Source organism: Gavia stellata, chromosome Z (assembly GCF_030936135.1).
Source record: "Gavia stellata isolate bGavSte3 chromosome Z, bGavSte3.hap2, whole genome shotgun sequence".
Lineage (NCBI taxonomy): Eukaryota > Metazoa > Chordata > Aves > Gaviiformes > Gaviidae > Gavia > Gavia stellata.
The window spans coordinates 27740180-27759922 of record NC_082637.1 but is presented as its reverse complement, the minus strand read 5'-3'; the positions used below and the strand labels follow the sequence as shown (position 1 = coordinate 27759922).

General features: G+C 38.1%; 1 protein-coding gene across 1 annotated transcript in view; it reads left to right on the top strand.

The window, feature by feature from the left end:
* SV2C (synaptic vesicle glycoprotein 2C) overlaps positions 1-19743 on the top strand; it is a 78242-nt gene that overhangs the window by 56213 nt on the left and 2286 nt on the right. The window contains exons 6-11 of the mRNA XM_059833917.1: positions 3821-3931; positions 5461-5549; positions 5923-6087; positions 8892-9025; positions 10293-10496; positions 11427-11586. Coding sequence (XP_059689900.1) covers positions 3821-3931; positions 5461-5549; positions 5923-6087; positions 8892-9025; positions 10293-10496; positions 11427-11586 — 863 coding nt within the window. The remainder of the gene's footprint in view (positions 1-3820; positions 3932-5460; positions 5550-5922; positions 6088-8891; positions 9026-10292; positions 10497-11426; positions 11587-19743) is intronic.

Here is a 19743-nt window from a genome sequence, read left to right as displayed (position 1 = left end):
ATATTCAAAGTATTGATTGGTTGTTTCTACCTGGAGGAGGAACTGGCAGTTCAGATGCAGGACTTTTTTATGGCATCTTCCTTTTTTAGGAAGAATATACACAATAATTTTGTGTTCCCGGATACAGTAGGACCAAACAGCAGAAGTCATTTTCTTGCTTTGAAATCCAGTCTGCCTTTTCAGCTTGTGCTGTGCCGTGGGAGTGCTGGCACTCTGCTCCCTCTCAGAGCCATGTGTGGAATGTTTTTCCTCTTCCAGAGGCTTTCTTCTTACTTTAATGCACATATAACTCAATTAAGAAATCCTCTTAAAGGTTCTGCTTTTGCAGGCAGCCTCAAGGAATGACCATCTGACCATATAACTTTATTCCAACGAGACTTGCAGTTTATTGCCTTGGATGTAGTTTCCTTTGCCTAATTTTTTCCACAAAGAAGCTCAAGAACTCCTATATTTAGGCTGAAAGAAGGCTGGTTAGCACATCTATCATGTTAAATACACATTTATTGAGACATTGGTGACCTACCCCTAATCCCATCTAACCTAATAATTTATTTTCTGATTTCATTTATAAGTAAAGGGATTTGCCTAACACCATACAGCTAGGGTGTAATTTCACAATTGGCTCTTCTTGATCTGAGCTGCTTTCAGATGGAGTATGCCTGCCCCCGGTCACTCTTTGTTTTTCTTCTGCCAGCATTGATATTCATTGACTGACTGCGCAGTCAGCCATAGCACAGACCCTGTACCCCTACAGTGTTGGTTTAGGCACGAGGAAGAAGACAGAAACGTGCTGGGACAAAAGGTGGGAGGAAGGATCAGCCACAGTCTCACATCAGTTTGACATAATCATAATCACGTCCTAAAGCAGCCGTGGAAAAGAAAACAAACCACATGCTTGTTGTTTCCAGTTCTTGTGATGTAACAAGTCTTTCTCTCTATGGTTGTTAAAATATGACACTGAACCATGTTGAACTCAGTGCTTTATTTATAGCTATTTTTGTTAATTTGTCAGCCATGAATAAGTCCTGAATAAGGAAAAAACACAACTTTCTTGGGATTTTTGCCATTTTCTGCCATGAAAACTCAACTCTAGATATCAAGGAGTTGAAGGATTAGAAATACTGTACTGTGTGTCAAGGTTACACATGTATAGGAGACCCTATTTTTAGTTTGCATTAATATTATTAGAAAATAACATCATTGTTTCCTCATTGAACAATATCAGCACTTCATCTTATAAAACTCAGAAAGCAAAGAACTTAAGCATAATTTATTTGGGACATCCTTTTAGTCTCTCTTTTTTTTAAATATAAGTTAGTCCTGGATATTGTGACATTTTGTCTCAGTAATTTATTCACACAGCTTTCCTAAACCCCGTTGCTTCATCCAGTACCATCCTATGACTTACGCATTACTATTTCCCTCCACTTCATGTCACTAGTTACATATGATACACTTTGATAGTATGTTTTCTAACTCTACAGCTGATGTAACTTTTTCCTCCATTACTGCTATAGTTTTAGTGTGCTTTCCTTTTATATGTTTTCCTAATTCTATTGATGTCATCCTTTCTTAGAAGCATTTTTCACAAGTCGTGTTTATTCTTGTTACTCATATTATTGAGGATTTTATCTTCAAAACTTTAGAACAGAGAAGGCATCAACTGATGAACAGTTGGTTTTAGAGTTAGAAGCTCCAAAATGGATGTATTTTAGTTACTGACTTTTGGAAATCTCTCCTGAGAGCAGTGACACTAACAGAGATGGTAGTAAGTTGATAGTATCTTCTATTATTGGACTACCCAAGTTAAATGTTTATGTACATGCTTAATTATTCTCCTGGGTCCTTAAAATGCACATTCATTAGTTCTGTTGGTTTAAATGTATAAGTAAAAAAAAAGGACTTTGTATCCTTAAAACAAAAATTCTCTCAACTCTATCATTGCCATGTATTCATTAATCTTTTTTTCTGCAAACATTTTCCTTTGCAGCATGTCTTGATTTTGTAAGATTTAAAACATTGCATATTTCTAACCATTTCTTTTAAACAGAAGTTCCATTTTCATTAAAATAGGTATTCTTTATTGTTTTTTCTTTCATTCTTCATATACTGACAGCTGAATTTGTGTTGTCCAGATGGACCATTGTCCTGATTCAATAGGACTTTTCTTATGTTAAAGAACCATCAAGGCCAGGGGCTTTTTGTCCCCAGTCACATAGAGTGGTCCTAGGATATAAACGTTTCCCCCAGCCTCCACAGCTCCAAATGAGCCAGGTGGCCAGGATGGTGAAAAGGCTGCCCCTGAACCTGCAAGAGTGGTACTGGTTTATACAGTGTGATTCAAAACGCATGCCCTTTCTGCCCAGAGGTATGGCATGTGAGGATGTCTGTATCTACGAGGTCTTAAATAATCTTGGAACACTCAACTCAGTCTTGCATAACATGTTTCATAAAAGCAGTTCAAGAAAAACTTGAAATCAATGGAATGATGCAGACAGGATTATTGCTATTGGAAGAGGCATGACAAGAAGGGTACAGGCTTTTGATATAGTCATGGTTTGGCAAGAGAATGAGCTGCAGTATTTCAGAAATGAGGGTGGTTATAGATAAAACTGCTTAGTGGTCTTTTGTCTGGTTTTGTTCATGGGATGAGGCTGCTGGTGCATCTTAAACAGTGTATATCTGTAAAAGCAGTGGGCTGAAAAATAGAGCTTTACCATCAATACTGCTATTCCCTGATGTCCTGTAATCCACTATGATACATCTGTGGGTGGTGGTTTCCTCATTCTGTTAAGAGGAAACACAAGCTATTGCTGCCTTCAGAAACTGCAGCTAAACATTGAACATTCAGCCTGTTGCTCTCTCCCTCCTTATATGTCAGTCCCTTTCCCCATTTTATTTATTTTCTTTCCATTCTCTGTTTGTCTTCTTTTTAAATAAACTGTGGATGAATACGCTGCCTTTTGTGATATCACTATGAACGTGGGACCAGAGTGGGAGCCAAAACCAAAACCATACAATGGAATAAGTTTGTCAGGTCCTGTGTCTGGAAAGACCATATAACACATTCTTGCTCTGCTACACAGGAGAGTGCAAGTGAAAATTAGCATTGTAAGCAACATCAGATTCTCTGTCACTGGTAATTCTGTGGTTTTCCCTGATGTCTGTTTATCTCATTTCACTTTAGATGAAGTAGATGATTGCTCATAACAGCAATAACATGCGTGGTTCCAGATCATTTCACCCAACTTTTTCTCTCTTCATTAAAAAACATAGTTAAAGTCGACATCCAAAAGACAAAGAGAGTTCCCTGTCTAACACTACAGGAAATAAGAACAAAAGAAAAATGTTATTCAACTATTAATTCTTGACATTTCAAATACTTCTGTTTTCATTACTGTATCTTTAATCAATAGCCTTTCAACAATGTTGTGATAACAAGTCAAAAACAACTTGATAGCAAACTCTGGTCATGGTTAACTGAGGGTTTAAACAATGTTTTATCCTTTGTGGCATTAGGGGCATGTACAGAAACATTCTAGCAGAACCTGACAGTAACAGCTTGTTTCAGTCAGAGGAAATGGATTTCCTGCATGCTTTGAAAGTAGAGCTTTTCCAATACAGTTGCATCCATAACGAACTTCAGCATTATAGTGTTCTACTATTCCTTTATGTTTCTAAAGCATTTTTAGTGTAGACACAGGTTTACTGTCTGCTCATGGTTAGTTTATGGGATATATTAAAACTTTCCAATACTCCTCAACAGGCAGTTAATGATTCAAGAAAATGCAAATATTTGCTGTTCTGTTTTTATTTCTAGGTTAACAGAATCAAAACTCCAAAGCAGATAGATGAGCTCATAGAAATAGAGAGCGATACTGGAACTTGGTACAGGAGGTGCTTTGTTAGAATTCGCACAGAGCTATATAGTGTAAGTAACAACATATCTGTTCATTCTGTAATTACCTTTCTGCTTTTTAATTAGCCTTCAGAAATGGGATGGGTTGACTGAGCTGGTAATAGCTGCAATGATACATTTCCATGCAACTGGGAGATCCAGGACCCACTGTAAGGTTCTGGTTTCCTGACCCAGAAGAGGCGCAGGTGAATCACAGAGGTTGGTCCCAACTTCTGAGGAGGAAAATGCTGCATTGGTCTTCACACAAGTGATGGCTAATAGTTACATAGCCATATTCCCAAGCACCACAGTATAATATGTGCTGGGAACGCGTATCAATATATACCTATGGAAAGAGGTGACACATGATGTCATGAAAAATTATCAGCAGAAACTTGACATGGCCACATTACTTACAAATGATAAAGTTGTGAATAAATTGTGTAAATGAATGTCAATAAAACTTTTATAAGACATTGCATCTGTATGTATTTTTAGGTAGATATGTCAAATGTTTTACCAGGAAATTTCATTAGAGATATTTCAGAGAGTTTAATACAAACTCACTATGATCCGTATCCTTATTTACTTTTTTGCAAACCCAAAGTTAAGTGCTATCTTTGAACTCGGTAATGAAAACTGAGAAAAGTCTCACTAATTAAAAAAAAAAAAAAAAGTAAAAAATAGCTTTTCACAGCTGTTAAAAATCTGGCATCTTAAAACTCTCCAGAGCTATGATGAAGTGTTGTAAATGAAGGTTTGTCACAAAAATGGCATTCTCCCTATTAAAAAAAAAAAAAAAAATCCAGAAAGTGTCTACATTTATAGTTATTTATCCAAAAATGGAGTAGCTGAATATTGAAATGTTATGATTTGGCCTTGTTATCAAACCAACTTTCTAGGAGTTGCAAAAATGATCAGACGGATGGAACACCTCTTCTATGAGGAAAGGCTGAGAGAGTTGGGCTTGTTCAGCTTGGAGAAGATAAGGCTCCAGGGAGACCTTATTGCAGCCTTTCTATGTATGAAGGGAGCTTATAAGAAAGATGGAGAGAGACTTTTTACCAAGGCCTGTAGTGACAGAGAAGGGATAACAGTTTTAAACTGAAAGAGGATAGATTTAGATTCGACATTAGGAAGAAATTTTTCACTATGAGGGTGGTAAGACACTGGAACAGGTTGCCTGGAGAGGTTCTGGATGCCCCATCCCTGAAAGTGTTCAAGGTCAGATTGGATGGGTTTGAGCAACCTGATCTTGTGGAAGATGTCCCTGCCCATCACAGCAGGATTGGACTAGAAGATCTCTAAAGGTCCCTTCCAACCCAAACTGTTCTATGATTCTATGCAAAGAAGCTGGCAAGTGACAGAATACGCACAGTCTGGCTATAGCTGGAGATGAACACACTTGTATGAGAAGTACAGCTGTGACCAGTATCAAAGAGCTGATCTGCTCTTTCTGATGCCCTGAAGAAGCAAGCAAATCAGAATCAAAAAGCTTCTATCATTTAACAACATTGTTTAAAATATGATTTAAAATAAATTTATTTCCTAATGATTTACAGATTTGGTTGACATTTATGAGATGCTTCAGCTACCCGGTGAAGGATAATACAATCAAACTTACAGCTGTATGGTTCACCCTGTCTTTTGGGTAAGAGTGGTTGAGATCTTAAACCATTTTTGATAGACTTGAACAGACAGAACAATCTCATCTGCATGCAAATCTCTGTCACTGTGATTATTCTTTTTATTTGGAAAGGTTTTATTCAGTATCTTTCCAGAAAATGTTATGTTTATTGGTTAGTCTGTTCCTGGTTGCAAGCCTGACTCATCAAGAATATCTGCTTCAGAAAACTGGCATCTTCTGGGGTCAATATCTTTCAATACTTTTATTTTATGGAGGATTTTATTATGATGGAGCAACTGCTCCATCACCTAAGTGGCCAAAGGAGCTGTTCATCCTCACCTTGCACAGATTTCCGAACAAGTGAGATTGGCAGCTGAGCTTTTTCTGTTTTTCACAGCTACTATGGCTTATCTGTCTGGTTTCCTGATGTCATTAAACATCTGCAGTCAGACGAGTACGCGTCCCGAGTGAAACATTTCCGCAATGAGGAGGTTTCACATTTCGTCTTCAACTTCACACTGGAAAATCAGATTCACAGCAATGGAGAATACATCAATGACAGGTTTAAAAATTTCCTAATATCCTGACTCAGCTGGAATAAACAAATGCATGTTTTAAAGCATGTCTAATAATAATCTAATATTTTTCTCCATTAGCTAATGATAGAAGGTTTTATTCCTCTTTAATGGGAATTTGTTTGATTTGTTCTTGATTTCTTATGACTCATGGAGCACGGGGAGAAGTGGACCTGTACATGCCCTGGTGGTTCCTGTGTGAGGATCCCCCATGCAAACCCAATTTCCTTGTCATCCTGAAAAACAGACCAAAATGCCTAAGTTAACAATACTTCCTTTCACAGTGGGATTCAAAGGTTTTCAGACCCAACACATGTGGCATATGGTAGGGGGCTGGGGAAGGACGTACTTTCATCTCTGTTGCTGGTTCTTTTCTTATATTGATGAAAGACGCTTCTGTGAAAACGCTGAGCACTGAGAGGTTAGGATCTTATCCTAGAAAAATAAAAGCTAAACATTACTGTAAATCAATAAAAAGGATGAACAGCTCTGAAATGGGAAACAACACGTTGGCAATGCCTTTTGTGTTTTTTAACTGAATCCAAATTTATTAAGGCTCTATCTGGACTTTACAGATAACTAGATAACTTAGTGGAAAATTAAACACAGCTGGTTTAGGTTTCTCTTAAGAAATATACAAACAACCATGTGAATGGTTTCTTGGATGTCACGGTGCTAAGTAATTATTATTTCCATAGGAAGATCTATAGCTAAGTGAATAAAATTAATTATTTTGGTAATATAGGGCTTTTAACATTATTTTTATAAGAACTTGCGTTTTGACACAGTTAAAGGTTTATGCATTGCAGACAAAAAATAACAGTTATCTCATTTTCAAACTAGCCATAGCTTCCCAGTTCCGCTCCTTTCCAGGAGGTAGAAGTTCTCCTAAAATCAAAGAACCATTTACTGTCAGTAACTGACAGCACTCTGTCAACCAATGTGAACTGATAATTCTTGTAAAACACTAAATCTAACATTAATCTACTCTAAAACACTAATTTACTCTTTCAAATGTGCAATTTACTCTTTCAAATTTAATAGGCCTCTGACAGTTATTTAGAATTCACAAAACATTTTCCACAGAAGTATGAACTCATTTGATATTAGTCCTCCACAAGTGTTTCAATACTCCACTCACCTTCAATCTCAGTGTTTCCTTCATGTTCTTTCTTAATTAGAAGGTCTGTCAATACCTGACTTTTTACTTCAGTACATTTTTGTTGGGTTTTAATTCAAATCACTGCAACACCAATTTTAATATAGTCACAACATGTTTCCTGTCCAAAGGTAAAAAGTGCATCAGAAGAATGTAGGACATGTAGTCTGTCACTTCTGTTCCAACTGACTAATCTAATTGCTAAACTTTCTTTGTTATTCTCTGGAATTAGGCTACATTTTAAAATGGAAAGTGCTATATGAAAAATGATAATGAGTTGACACTGAATGCCAGCCTGATTTTAATCAGTCTGTCACAAATGATAAATTATATAGTAACTAAAACTAATGGGCTGAAAACACCATTCTTCTGACCAATACACAACAAGAATTCATTAGCTTGTAAGTTTTTTCCTGTGATAAACACAATTAGCTTTTGCTCTCCTTTCTCATAAAGATGGGACTCCAACAACTTTATTGGCTGAGAGTTTAATTCCTACTATTTCATAGGTAGCGTATTTTGTGTATTTCTATTCCTACTATTAGTCTTGTAGTAAGAAAAATAGTTAGATAGTCACACCAGGTTTAATTAGAGCAGAGCCAGGTCTGTGTTCAGAAGGCTTTGCCATTTTAACAGCTCTTGCTGCCATATAACAATTAAAGCACTGCTTTTCAAACTGTTGCCACTTTGGGTGAAGTCTCCCAGCAAAACTGCCTTTTTTTTATTTGTAGCTTTTTCTACAACTTCATGTGAAATAAAAGACATCACAAAAATAATGTATTGCTACATCTGTCTATTTTTTTTAGCATAATGGCTTTATTTGGTAGAATTATACTAAAAAAGGCTTACTGCATTGTTTTAGTCTAGTAACTTTAAAATAGAAAGTTACTGCTAGTGATATACTTCATCATTGACTTTTTCTATGAATGACCTGATTGACAGTCATGATCAAAGACCTAGGAGTTAAATGAGAGTCAGTAGGAAAGAGGATGTTCAGAAATAGGAAAAGCTGCTGACAATTTGTTTATAGCTGGTTTATGTACACAGTAGTTGCAATTGCATCCACAGACACAGGAGTAACACATACCTTCAGTTAGATATCTAGCTGTATAACTGGCAATGTAATTGTTGTGTTCATGTTAAATCATTTTGTGAAACTATTTTTTAACACTCGGACCAGTATGTTTTGCATTTGAGTCTGACACCATGCCCAGTGTGTTCATCTGGAGAAATAAAGGTTCTTTAAAAAAGTCTTTCTTTCCAGCTTGTTGGTACCAGCAGGTGTTTGTTTGTTCCAAGAGACTGAGTTTCTGGAACATGATGTCCCAATTTCCAACTGTAATGTCAAATTACAAGTAATGGTGGTTTTACAAGGCTATACCATGAATGTCATGACATTGGTTTTGATTGATAATTGTGGACAAGTAATAACAGAAATATTATGAAATAAATTGTAATATCAGTTGTGACCGGTAGCTATGTGGAGCTATTTGTCTTATTGATGCTTTTTCTGAAGGATAGTATTCTAGAATCAGCTAATCATTAATTCCACCTGTATAGCTACATCAGCTTGACCTGTTGCTCTTTCTAACCTATGAAGGTAGACTGACAGAAATTATTTGTATTGGGCAGGTTTATTATGATGAAGTTTAAATCAGTAACCTTTGAAGATTCACTTTTTAAGAACTGCGTGTTTGAAGACATTACTTCACTGAACACGTACTTCAGGAACTGTACTTTCGTGAATACCACCTTCTACAACACAGGTATTATGAGGAAAAACCCTGAACATCCATTGTTCAGCTCTGTGTTCTCATCTTATGTTTATACTTTCTGGATTTCTCATCAGGCATATAAGAAGACCTCTTGTAGGGAATAAAAAGCTGTAAAAAGCAACAGGTCTCCGCAATGTTGTAACAGAAAAGTGAAAGGATCACACCTACATTACAGATAGCGCAGGCCTAATATTGACTTAGATAATAAACATGTCTTTGATTTTAATCACCTCTAAAGAGATTCAGTCTGGAGAGGAGAAAATATATTTACTGCTTTATCGGTAGCTTTAACTACTGTATTTTTATTTAGTCTAAATGGGACCGGTGAAACACTTTGTTCTTTGTGCTTGCTGTGGCATGGGAAACTGAGTTCGGGATTCAAACTACCTACCTAATCTATAATAATTTCCACTCTCCTAAGTATTCTAACAAAAATGGGAATGTGTATTTTCATATGTTTAAACAGAGGACTTTTTTTTTTTCAGTTTAATAAAACATGACTGAAAGTAGAACATGGCCAAATGAGCTTATTGGAAAGATGAGGCACTTCTTACTGCTTTCCTGTAACTCCAGCAATCATAATAGTAATAGAGTTAGGTTTCAGAGCAAGCAACTCCCAGCTTTCTTGGCGTGGAAGGAAGGTATTCTTGATTCAGGGTTATAAGGCTAACAGGAGGAACAGAAAGAAAGTGGAAGTATTGGGAGCGATCTCCGAAATGGTATTGGAAGAAGAATGGCCTGAACGGCTGCATGTAGTAACTTAACCGTGTTCAAGCTGAAGACCTTCTCAGAAATGAAAATTAGTCTAATCTGAACTCTGTAGGAACATTTCGCTTTAAAGGAAGTCAAACTAAACTGACCACAATCGGTAGTCTCATCTGAAAGGCTGTCTGGTGTGGAAATAGAACGTCTGATACCGAGTAAGACCGAATGATAGAAGTTTGCAGATACCCAGTGTTTTTCATGCAAGACCAGCTGGTGCTGAAAGGCCTTAACCAAATACAGTCCAAGCAGAGCTGAAATACGTTAATGTAACTTGCCTAATTCCAGGCCTTAGTTGCTCTTTTTCATGAGTTTTGCATATTTTTCTATTAAGATAAAAAGGCGTCAAAATTAACAGCAATAACAAGTCCCGTTATATGAAGCAGTGAAGGCTCCAAGTTGTCATTAAAGTTGCCTAAACTTGAAATGTTTTTAATCAAAAGCTGCACATGGAGTCAGCTGTTAGCTGAGATGTTTCTTTTTCTTCTTTCCACAGATCTCGAGCAATATAAATTTGTTGACAGCGAATTGATAAATTGCACATTTTTCCACATCAGGACAGGATGCCAGATTTCTTTCGATGATGACTATAGTGCCTACTGGATTTATTTTGTTAATTTCCTGGGAACTTTGGCAGTGCTACCGGGGAATATTGTGTCTGCTCTCCTGATGGATAGAATTGGACGGTTAACGATGCTAGGTAGGGGCGTCACTTTAAAACCGGGAACAACACCAAGACCTAATGCCCTCCTGGTAAAGTAACATGTTCTCTTTTTAAAGGATTTGGTTCAGAGAGATGAAAAACACTCCTTCTGCAGATACTTCGTTTATGGTGCATCATAAGCGCCATTTTAAAAAGCCCCCAATTTAGAAACTCTAGGAACAAAGGGTTCGGTAACCAGTTCTGCTAGGCCACATTATCAGTCATTGCTCTTCCACGCTGATAGTACAAGACCTTTATTTAGGCATTTGGGATGAGATTTTGGGGAGTGCTGACCATTGGCTTGTCTTCGCTCTAGCTGAAAGGAAAGCTAGATGTGCACAGGTGACCCCCAGCTAGTAGAGCAACTCCTCGGAAGAGTCAGCAGTCCTTTGCCTGTTATCTATTTTGCAAAGTAACACAGTTGGAAGATACGTCCTGTGGGTTATCTGCAATGACAAATCTATTTTTAATTTACTTAAATGACTATGTGGTAGTTCATTGTGTTAATTTTCTAGGAGAATATCTCTGTATAAACACAGTTGCTACTCAGTAGTTTTATTGCTACAATATATGAACGAGTTTCATGTAATTGCAGAAGATGATGAACAAGGAAGTATGGGGCTAGTTTTCCCCAGGCAGCTTGCTTTGGGAGTTCAGCAAGGGTTCCAACTTAGTATCTGATAATATATCCCAATATTCGAGGAATTACATTTTTTTTCTATGAGCCCCTTAGAACGTTTTTCTGCTGACTAAGGCAGACCAGCAAAAAAAGTAAGACCACCAGCAAAGGAGGTCTCTTTAGGTTTTAACTCAAATACATGGGTCAGTTATTTAGCTACACTGTGTGAATAGAAACATTGGACAAAACAAAGATCATTCTTTAAATACAGCTCCACTTCATGTTCATTTCACCTGTCTCGTACCTAGGTGGTTCCATGGTTCTCTCTGGCATCAGCTGTTTTTTCCTGTGGTTTGGGACCAGTGAATCCATGATGATAGGTATGCTGTGCCTCTACAACGGCCTCACCATCTCAGCATGGAACTCTCTAGATGTCATTACTGTGGAGCTGTATCCTACAGACAGAAGGTATGTGCAGATACACCTGCCCTAACCTCACTGACACTATCTCTATGTACCAGCAGAAATGGTAAATAGAAATGGTTAGGTGTGAGCTTTACAGCAGTAGTGATGTTTTGAGTGGGCTGAACAAATAGCTTGTCTTATGAATAGCAAGGGGGAAAAAGATTTTTTTTTTGAGCTATTATTTGGTATGTATTTTGCATCAAATATCACCTTATCAGGGAAATACCACAAATGTAGTTTCGTGTGAAAAAATAAGGTCTAACTGCTACTCTCATTTAAAACACAGCTAATGAGTAGTATTTCTGAAAACAGTAATGAAGTATTTCTGGGTTTCCCATAGTGCCACTGGCTACAAAGGCAGCAGTTGGTCCAAAATAGCAATATAGCTGCATTTGTTGGCTGTGAAATGGTGTGGATGATAATAAAAATCACTGTCTGGAGCTGAACAGCATCTTCTGGAAGAAATTGTGGGCTTGAACCATGCTGAGCTGTTAATCAGTCTGCTATGAATTTGTATGCAAGGTCGCTAGAAGTGTACATACTCAGGATTAAGAGGATACAGAAATGTCTCAGGCACTGCTCCTGACTCATGGCTCTTGCAGGAAAGATCAGGACAATTTTCATGTCCTGCAACCATTGCTGCTAGACAACATGTGGGGTTTTTTCAGATACAGGGTACTTTTTAATGCTAATCTTATGTCACTTAATGGACTGAAGGAAGAACAGTCGGGTCATACGCTGTTGTATGTCGAGTGTAAAAATGTAAAAGCCACATTTTCTTGACAGACTGGGATATTTCTCCCCCCTCCCCTTCTTAAACAGATTTTATGTAAAATTACACAGATTTCTGCCAAAGAACAACCTGCCCTTTCTCCTGTCACAGTGCTATTCATTACGTTATTTACTAGAAGTTTCAAATATGGTGAAAAATATTTCCAGTTTATAAATGTGCGATACCTTGCCAGCAAGTTTAAGTTTTTGGACAGAGGTGCAACTGTCCAAATTGTTCATCAATATTGTTCATCAGGAGAGGAAGACTGTAGACTGGCTTCTGTCTTCTTTTCATTGACATTTTTAAAATATATGCTTCTTCACACAAGAAATTCATCTACATGTATGTGGTTGTGTTGAATAACCATACTAGGCTACTTAAGAATTCAAAGCTTTAAAATTAAGCCCTACTGTTTTTATTACACCCCAGGAAATTGCTCTTCTGGTAAGAATTATTCCATCATCCAAAGTCTATGATATAGTTCTAATAAATATCCTTTTCAATACCTATCTTTTTGGTATTCCTGAATGTAGCAGCCACAAATACTTTCTTGAAATAAAGTAAAGAAAAATAATTGGAAAAGCCATTGATGTTAATGGAAGCAAAAATAATCATTACTAGAAATGATAAAAGGGATGTCACTGATATACATTCTAGAGCATCTGTATTTGTAGCTAGTAGTTGTTTTTAATAGTTTCTGCTAGCTTTGGGATTGTAGCAAATTCTTCCCCATTTTTCTTTTTTAAAAAGCTTATGTGTGCAATAAGAGCTGTCTGGAATTCCACCTCAGAAAATTACTTGCAATTGGGTTGTTGGGGTTTTTTGCAACAACTCAGATGATAGAACACTTTTCACTTTATGTTCAGTTTTGGGCCCCTCGCTACAAGAAGGACATTGAGGTGCTGGAGCGTGTCCAGAGAAGGGCAACGAAGCTGGTGAGGGGTCTGGAGCACAAGTCTTATGAGGAGCGGCTGAGGGAACTGTGGTTGTTCAGTTTGCAGAAGAGGAGGCTGAGGGGAGATCTCATTGCTCTCTACAATTACCTGAAAGGGGGTTGCAGGGAGGTGGGTGCTGGTCTCTTCTCCCATGTAACTAGCTATAGAATGAGAGGAAATAGCCTCAGGTTTCACCAGGGAAGGTTTAGACTGGGTATTAGGAAAAATTTCTTTACTGAGAAAGTGGTCAAACATTGGAACAGGCTGCCCAGGGAGGTGGTGGCATCACCCTCACTGGAGGTGTTCACAAAACATGTAGACATGGCACTTTGGGACATGGTTTAGTGGGTATGGTGGTGTTGGGTTGATGGTTGGACTTGATGATCTTACAGGACTTTTCCAACCTTAATGATTCTGTGATTCTGTGTGTGATTCTGTGATATAAAAAGGCTGATAGGCTGAATCTACCTGTGCCAGGAAAGACATTGCTGATACACACCGTAGATGAGACTTTTTCCCCAAAGTTCCAAAAGCGATGGAACCATCACTGCCAGTTGTTGCCAGCTGTTTTTTTAGACTGGGGCAGAGATTCTTCATGTTTCATAGAACTATTTGAAAATTAATACTTGCAGGGACTCAAATAACTTTTTTCCCACACTGTTTTCCCTGACATTTTTTTATCCAGACCAGCTACAATTTCACAGCCACCATTGCCCACCTCTAATGGTCCTGTCTTTACTTCTAAGACTCCTCTGATCTCCATAGCCTGGCACATCTTGCCACAGTTTGCCAGGAATATCCAGGTTCTACAAGTAGCTGTAGGGCTGAACAGCCTTTCCAGGCATACATGGTACATGAAGCTGCCTGTTCTGTTTTTGCATATGAGGTCCTTCATGCTTAAGATGATGTTCTCTTTCACTTTAAAGCTGCATCCAGAGTGAATCTGGTCCTGACATTGGCTTCCAGTTTCCCCTCAAAAGGCAATCTAGGCACAAATGTTGATCACTCTGTCACTATTCTACTATTCCAATATGTACTTTGTTCCCACTCCAAACCAGTGAAATGACCACGAACCAGCAGCAAAGTGCAGCTGGAGGTTGGGCTGGAAGAAAAATGTGTGAAAAGAGGTCAGTTCATGTCACCATGCACAAGAGATCACGCTGGCTAGCCCCTACTTTTCCTCCTGCACAACTCCTCTTGGAGACTAGGCAGTTGCCAAACTGCTGGGGCTTTGCCAGCGTCATGTGGGGTAGTACAAAAGGTGTTTCATAAATTGTACTCCAGGTTATTTAGGGATCATACTGGCTTTTTGCCAGGTAGGGGCGTGGTGAGCAATTTGGAAGTATGCAGTGTATATGATACACGGCACACATTTCAGGTTCCTCTCTGTCAGATGCCTGCAGGGCAAAGTTAAGGTTGCTTCAAAATCTTAACAGATTTGGATTCAGTATGCATTCACAATCATCTACATATTTACATTTTAATTTACTAATGCCTGGATTTGAGGTAAATAAGTAGTTTGTCCTAAATTCTTGGTGACTACTTTCAGATTTTATGCCATTGTAGCATGGTTTTTGCCTGCATATTCTTTACAAAATCTCAGCTGATTTGCACAATTGCTAAAATAAGAGATGTTAGAGATTGTATAGATTTCAAATGTTTCTCAGGTAAGTGATGAAGTTGTGTTAAAAGGTGAAGATTCGTTACTACTGCTGGTCATAGATAGGTTTCTGTCTTCCAGATCACACACATGGTGGTAACGAATAATAATTTGATATTTTTTTTAATTTTTTTTTACTTTTCAATACACAAATTTTAAAGGACAGTCATGATGACTGATTTCCAATAAACAAGTTAATTAACCCAGCTTTACAATGTAAAGAACTTGTATTAACTCATCTTTTGTCTCATCTTTTCTCTTGTATTTTGCCTTGTGTTCTTAATGGCCTATGCTGTCCTGGACTGCTCAGCAGTCAGCAGGGTCTGAAAAGTCTTTGGTTGGTCATGACCCTCTTGAGGGCCAAACCAAATTATTCCATAGCTGTGAAAGCTCTGCTCTAAAGGAGAGATATTAAATGTCTTGTGAACATTTTTGGGTGCTCCTAGAGTGCTTTCCTACTTTTTAATAAACTTTCCATATTTTCCAAACACTGCTTTGAAAGGAGGTGATGTAGAAATCAAGGCACAGAGGAAAAAGATAGTGTTAAAACCAACTTGAGGTGCCTAGTTTGACATGTGTGGTACCAACAATCCCAGTCACTGAACATTTTAGAAGAGGCAATGGGCTGAAAGTGTAACTTCCACTGCAGCTGTAAGTGCTCAGCAGTTCAGCAACACAAACCTGAAGGTGCTAAGCTGAGCACCCAGAAAGTGTGAAATGCATATTTAATGACCGTTTAGTTAGCTTTAAGTGACTTGCTTGCATCGTATACGAATCCTGCGGCAGGGGCATGGATTGTATCCTTTCTCCTGACAGCACTCAACTACCTTAACCAGGAGGCTGCTTTCTCATCTTGCAGTCCCCAGCCTTATTCACAGTGCACCTTCCAACTTCTACAGCAGATGAAGGAAACCAAGTTTTCTTCACTACATTTATGTTTTACCCCTCAAGCTCTCTTTGTTCTGTGCATTGGCAGAGTGATGCGGAAAAAAAATATTGTGCGATGAGGTAATTATGGCTTGTGTTGTAATGTGCGTGCCCAAGGGGCTTGCAATAACATTGCACAGTTTCCTACCTCTGCCTGTAATATAAATATGAATGGAAGAGAGTTAAAATTCTCTGAAGAAGTAACATTTAGGAGATTTTTATGACTTTAAAATGCCATCGTTACTTTCACATAAATGATAAATATCTTCTTGTGAACTAACTTGGGAAGCACCAACTTTATAAGCCAAGACTTTTGTCAAGGAGTGGATACAACAAATAAGCCAAACCTAAACAGAAAGTGGAACAGAAATAGGTCATCTCCCGCAGAGTAATTCAAGGTCAGATTGCATCAGATAACCAACAATTCATCAGTTTTTCTACAGCTGCCAGACATCTGGGTTTGAATCTTGGCCAGGAATATTTAGAATTAAAGGTGTGCTATAAAATGAAGTCATCCTGTTTTGCCTTGTTTAATACCTCAGAAATAAATTCATAAGGATTTGGTCACAATTAAGAAGTAAGTCACCTATCTTCAGTTCATTATGTTTATCTTTTTCTCTTCTTCTTGAGCCCTGAGTATCTATCCCCAAGGTAATAAACATTATTCACAAGGTATATTAGGTCCAACTCTTTATTGTTGTGGCTGTCAGAAGAGAAGTTTTCTATTCTTTTGAGACATAACAACAGTCATCAACTCACAGTAGACTTCCTGACAGCTATTTTCTACTGCCATCCTGTGGATGTGGTTCAACAGCATTTTGCTGAAATTTCATGTCGGTGTTTTTAAGGCATGATATGCCAAACCTATGCAATGCCTTAGGCAGTAGTCCAAGGCAGGAAGGCAAATTCCGTAGTTTTACTTGCACACCAAGTGCTGTAATTGGTTAGGCTATGATATGTATCTTTGTACTCATTTTTTAAAAGATCTTTAAAAGTCTGGGCAATAAAAAAATTGTCCATAGTACATTCAGAAACTCTGTTTTCATAGACTTTGCATATTATCAACCCCATAGAAGTGATATTCAGAGTTTTTTGTAGAGTGCTGGACAGGCTTAGCACTAGCTCTAGCAAGAAGGATATCAAATATCTGTGCTACACATTTAGTAGCGCTCCTTTGCAGGACAATGAATTTTTTAGGTGCTCTGATTATTTGCAATGGAAAAGTGGGCCCGAAGTATTTTATGTAGGAGTATAAGCACCTGGTCTAAGAAGGAGCATATGTGGCAACCAGGAAACAAGCTTTTTTAATCTAAAGGCTTGGATAATCCCTCTATTTTTAACTGTTTGGACTCTTGCCATTTTTATGCGGGGCTTGGGTGAAAGGAAGCTGGGTGTTTTTCTTTGTCACAGCTTTCCCAGCAACAGAAGTAAAATACATTCGGGAAAATTCCTTTTCTCTAACATCCAGCTTTCTCTCAGACCTGACAGTTTTATAGGACTTTTGCATTTTTCTCTGATCATACTAAGATCTGTAACATTTTTTTTCTTTTTAGGCAATCCCAAATTGATTCACCAGCTTTATCTTATTGATGTGCTTAAAGGATTTAGTGACATTCTCTAGCTGGACAAGGGATTCTTGCTACTGAACTCCCTTGACCAGTAATAAGGATTGCTCATGGGGTCAAAAAGACACTTTTGTGCCAGTGCTTTGCCCAGTAACTGATCAACATAATGGAAATTGGTATATATAATAATGGCCTTATGCCTTTGGAATTTTTCACTTAATTCATTCATGATGCTGAGATGACACGTCACATAACTTTGATCATTTGCAGACTTGGCGTACACTCTAGCACTTCCCTGAGATGCTGTAGCAAAGATTGTTCTAGTGCTGCAAGAGAAGACTGTGCTTTTATATGAATGTGAACAACAGCATATTTATTGCTTGCTATTTTTACTCCCCTGCATTCAGTAGGATTAATTATAAAGGCATGAATTAATACAGATTTTAGCTGATTTTAATCACAAACACTGTTCTAAGATGTTTAAAAACCAACAAGTCCGAATTTGCTATCCCTAGAGCTCAACAGTTTGCTCAATGACTTCATTCTGACTATTAGTACACAACAAATTCACATTTGACACAGTATTAAAATTGAAGGATATGAAGGCAGAAGGTTGAACAGCGACAATGCTTTGCAGGTACAGGTTGCAACAACATTTTACTTCAGCCTGTAAAAATCTTACTGTTCCTGCCAATGATGTACATATTTTAGGCAAAAGGACATGCCTGAAAACTGCTTTAAGATCAAAAGATTGAACTTCTGCTGAGTTGTTCATTTTGTATCACCAGAACAGCCAAAGGCGATAAAAATGTCTTACTCTTCTTTGTTCATAATTTGATAACATTAATGGGATTAGTCTAATAATGACCCCTTACAACTGGAAAAATTGAGTAAGTCCATTTTACAAAGTAGAACCGGTTTTTCAGTGCCAACGAATTACCTTAGTTTTGCTCAAGTATGAGACATATTGCATTACAAATTTACTTTTAACCTTAATAAGGCAACCTTGGGTATATAATCTATAACAGCTCTAGATCACAGTGGCAGCCCTGAAGGTGCTATCTGTAGATCCCAGCACATGAAAAGAAATGGTCTGAATTGCTCAGAAAATTATGTTCAGACCCCTGTTATAACTAGCTAATATAGGCAAATAGCATCTGTGAAACAGCTTACCTTTGTAAAGGCAGTATAAAACAACACTGCATATAAGTAAAGCATCCCCATATGTTTTGTGCTATTGCCTTTCCAAAGATTTCCTGCCTGTATCTATCCAAATTTGCTTGAGCTGGATCTATGTATTCTTTGGGGAGTTCTGGTATCTCTCTGAATATGCTGAGGCTGTTGATGACTAAGTGTCTGTTTTCTCTATGTGAACACTGGGGTTTTTTCCTGTTACTGTTATTTGGGAGCAAGTTTGCTTTTATATCAGTACTGGCAGCCAAAGAAATTGTATTTCCATGTGCAGTCACTGATCACAACCAGTCACCACCATAACTTTAGAAATACTTCCTGTGTGTAAATGAAGCTGAAATTAGAACGGTTCTGACTCTTTTCCCCTCCTTCTTCCCCTGACTTCTTCAAAATAGCTGCAGCCTGTTATTATCCTATCACATAAACTCTGTTTTCGAGGTTGGCTTTGTGTGCTGTCTTTAACCTCTTCCTATCTGTTTGCAGCAAAGTCTATTTTACCACAGTCTTCTCTCTTCATGCTTCTCCTTCCTATCTGCACTCTCATTTACCCTGGAAGATGCACCAGTCTGGAGCTCCTTCCCTCTCAGGAGCTTCTCCCTATTCTGGTCAGCTTCCTCCAGATATTCTTCTGATGCTAAGCTTTATCTGCCCTTGTAATACAGATGTTTCCATGGTAGAGATTTGATCTCCTTCTCACAGGCTTTGAAGGATTACTCCAGTAGGGTGGGTCTTCACTGCTTCCTTCAGTGCATCTCCCACTCCTCCTTTGGACTGATTCCTCCAAAAGTCTTCCTTAAAATAGGCAAGTTTTAGGTTTCTCGTTTCTCCTCTGAGGAAGGCATTTTCACGGAGCTGCTGCAAATGTTTCTCTGTCAGAAAGCTTCACAAGCAACAGTTGCAAAGTTTCTCTGTCTGCTGTCACCATTGTGCTCTCAGGCAGCCCTCACTGGTCTGCACTGTCCAACAGCAGAGCACATCACTTTGGAGATGGTTATCTCCAGGATGTGCATGTTTAGCTTTTCTTGGCGATAAGTAGTATGTAAAAGTAATGCAGGTTTAACCAAATTTAGGGAAAAAAAAGAAAGTGAGGGCTTTGAACATTCAGGAGGC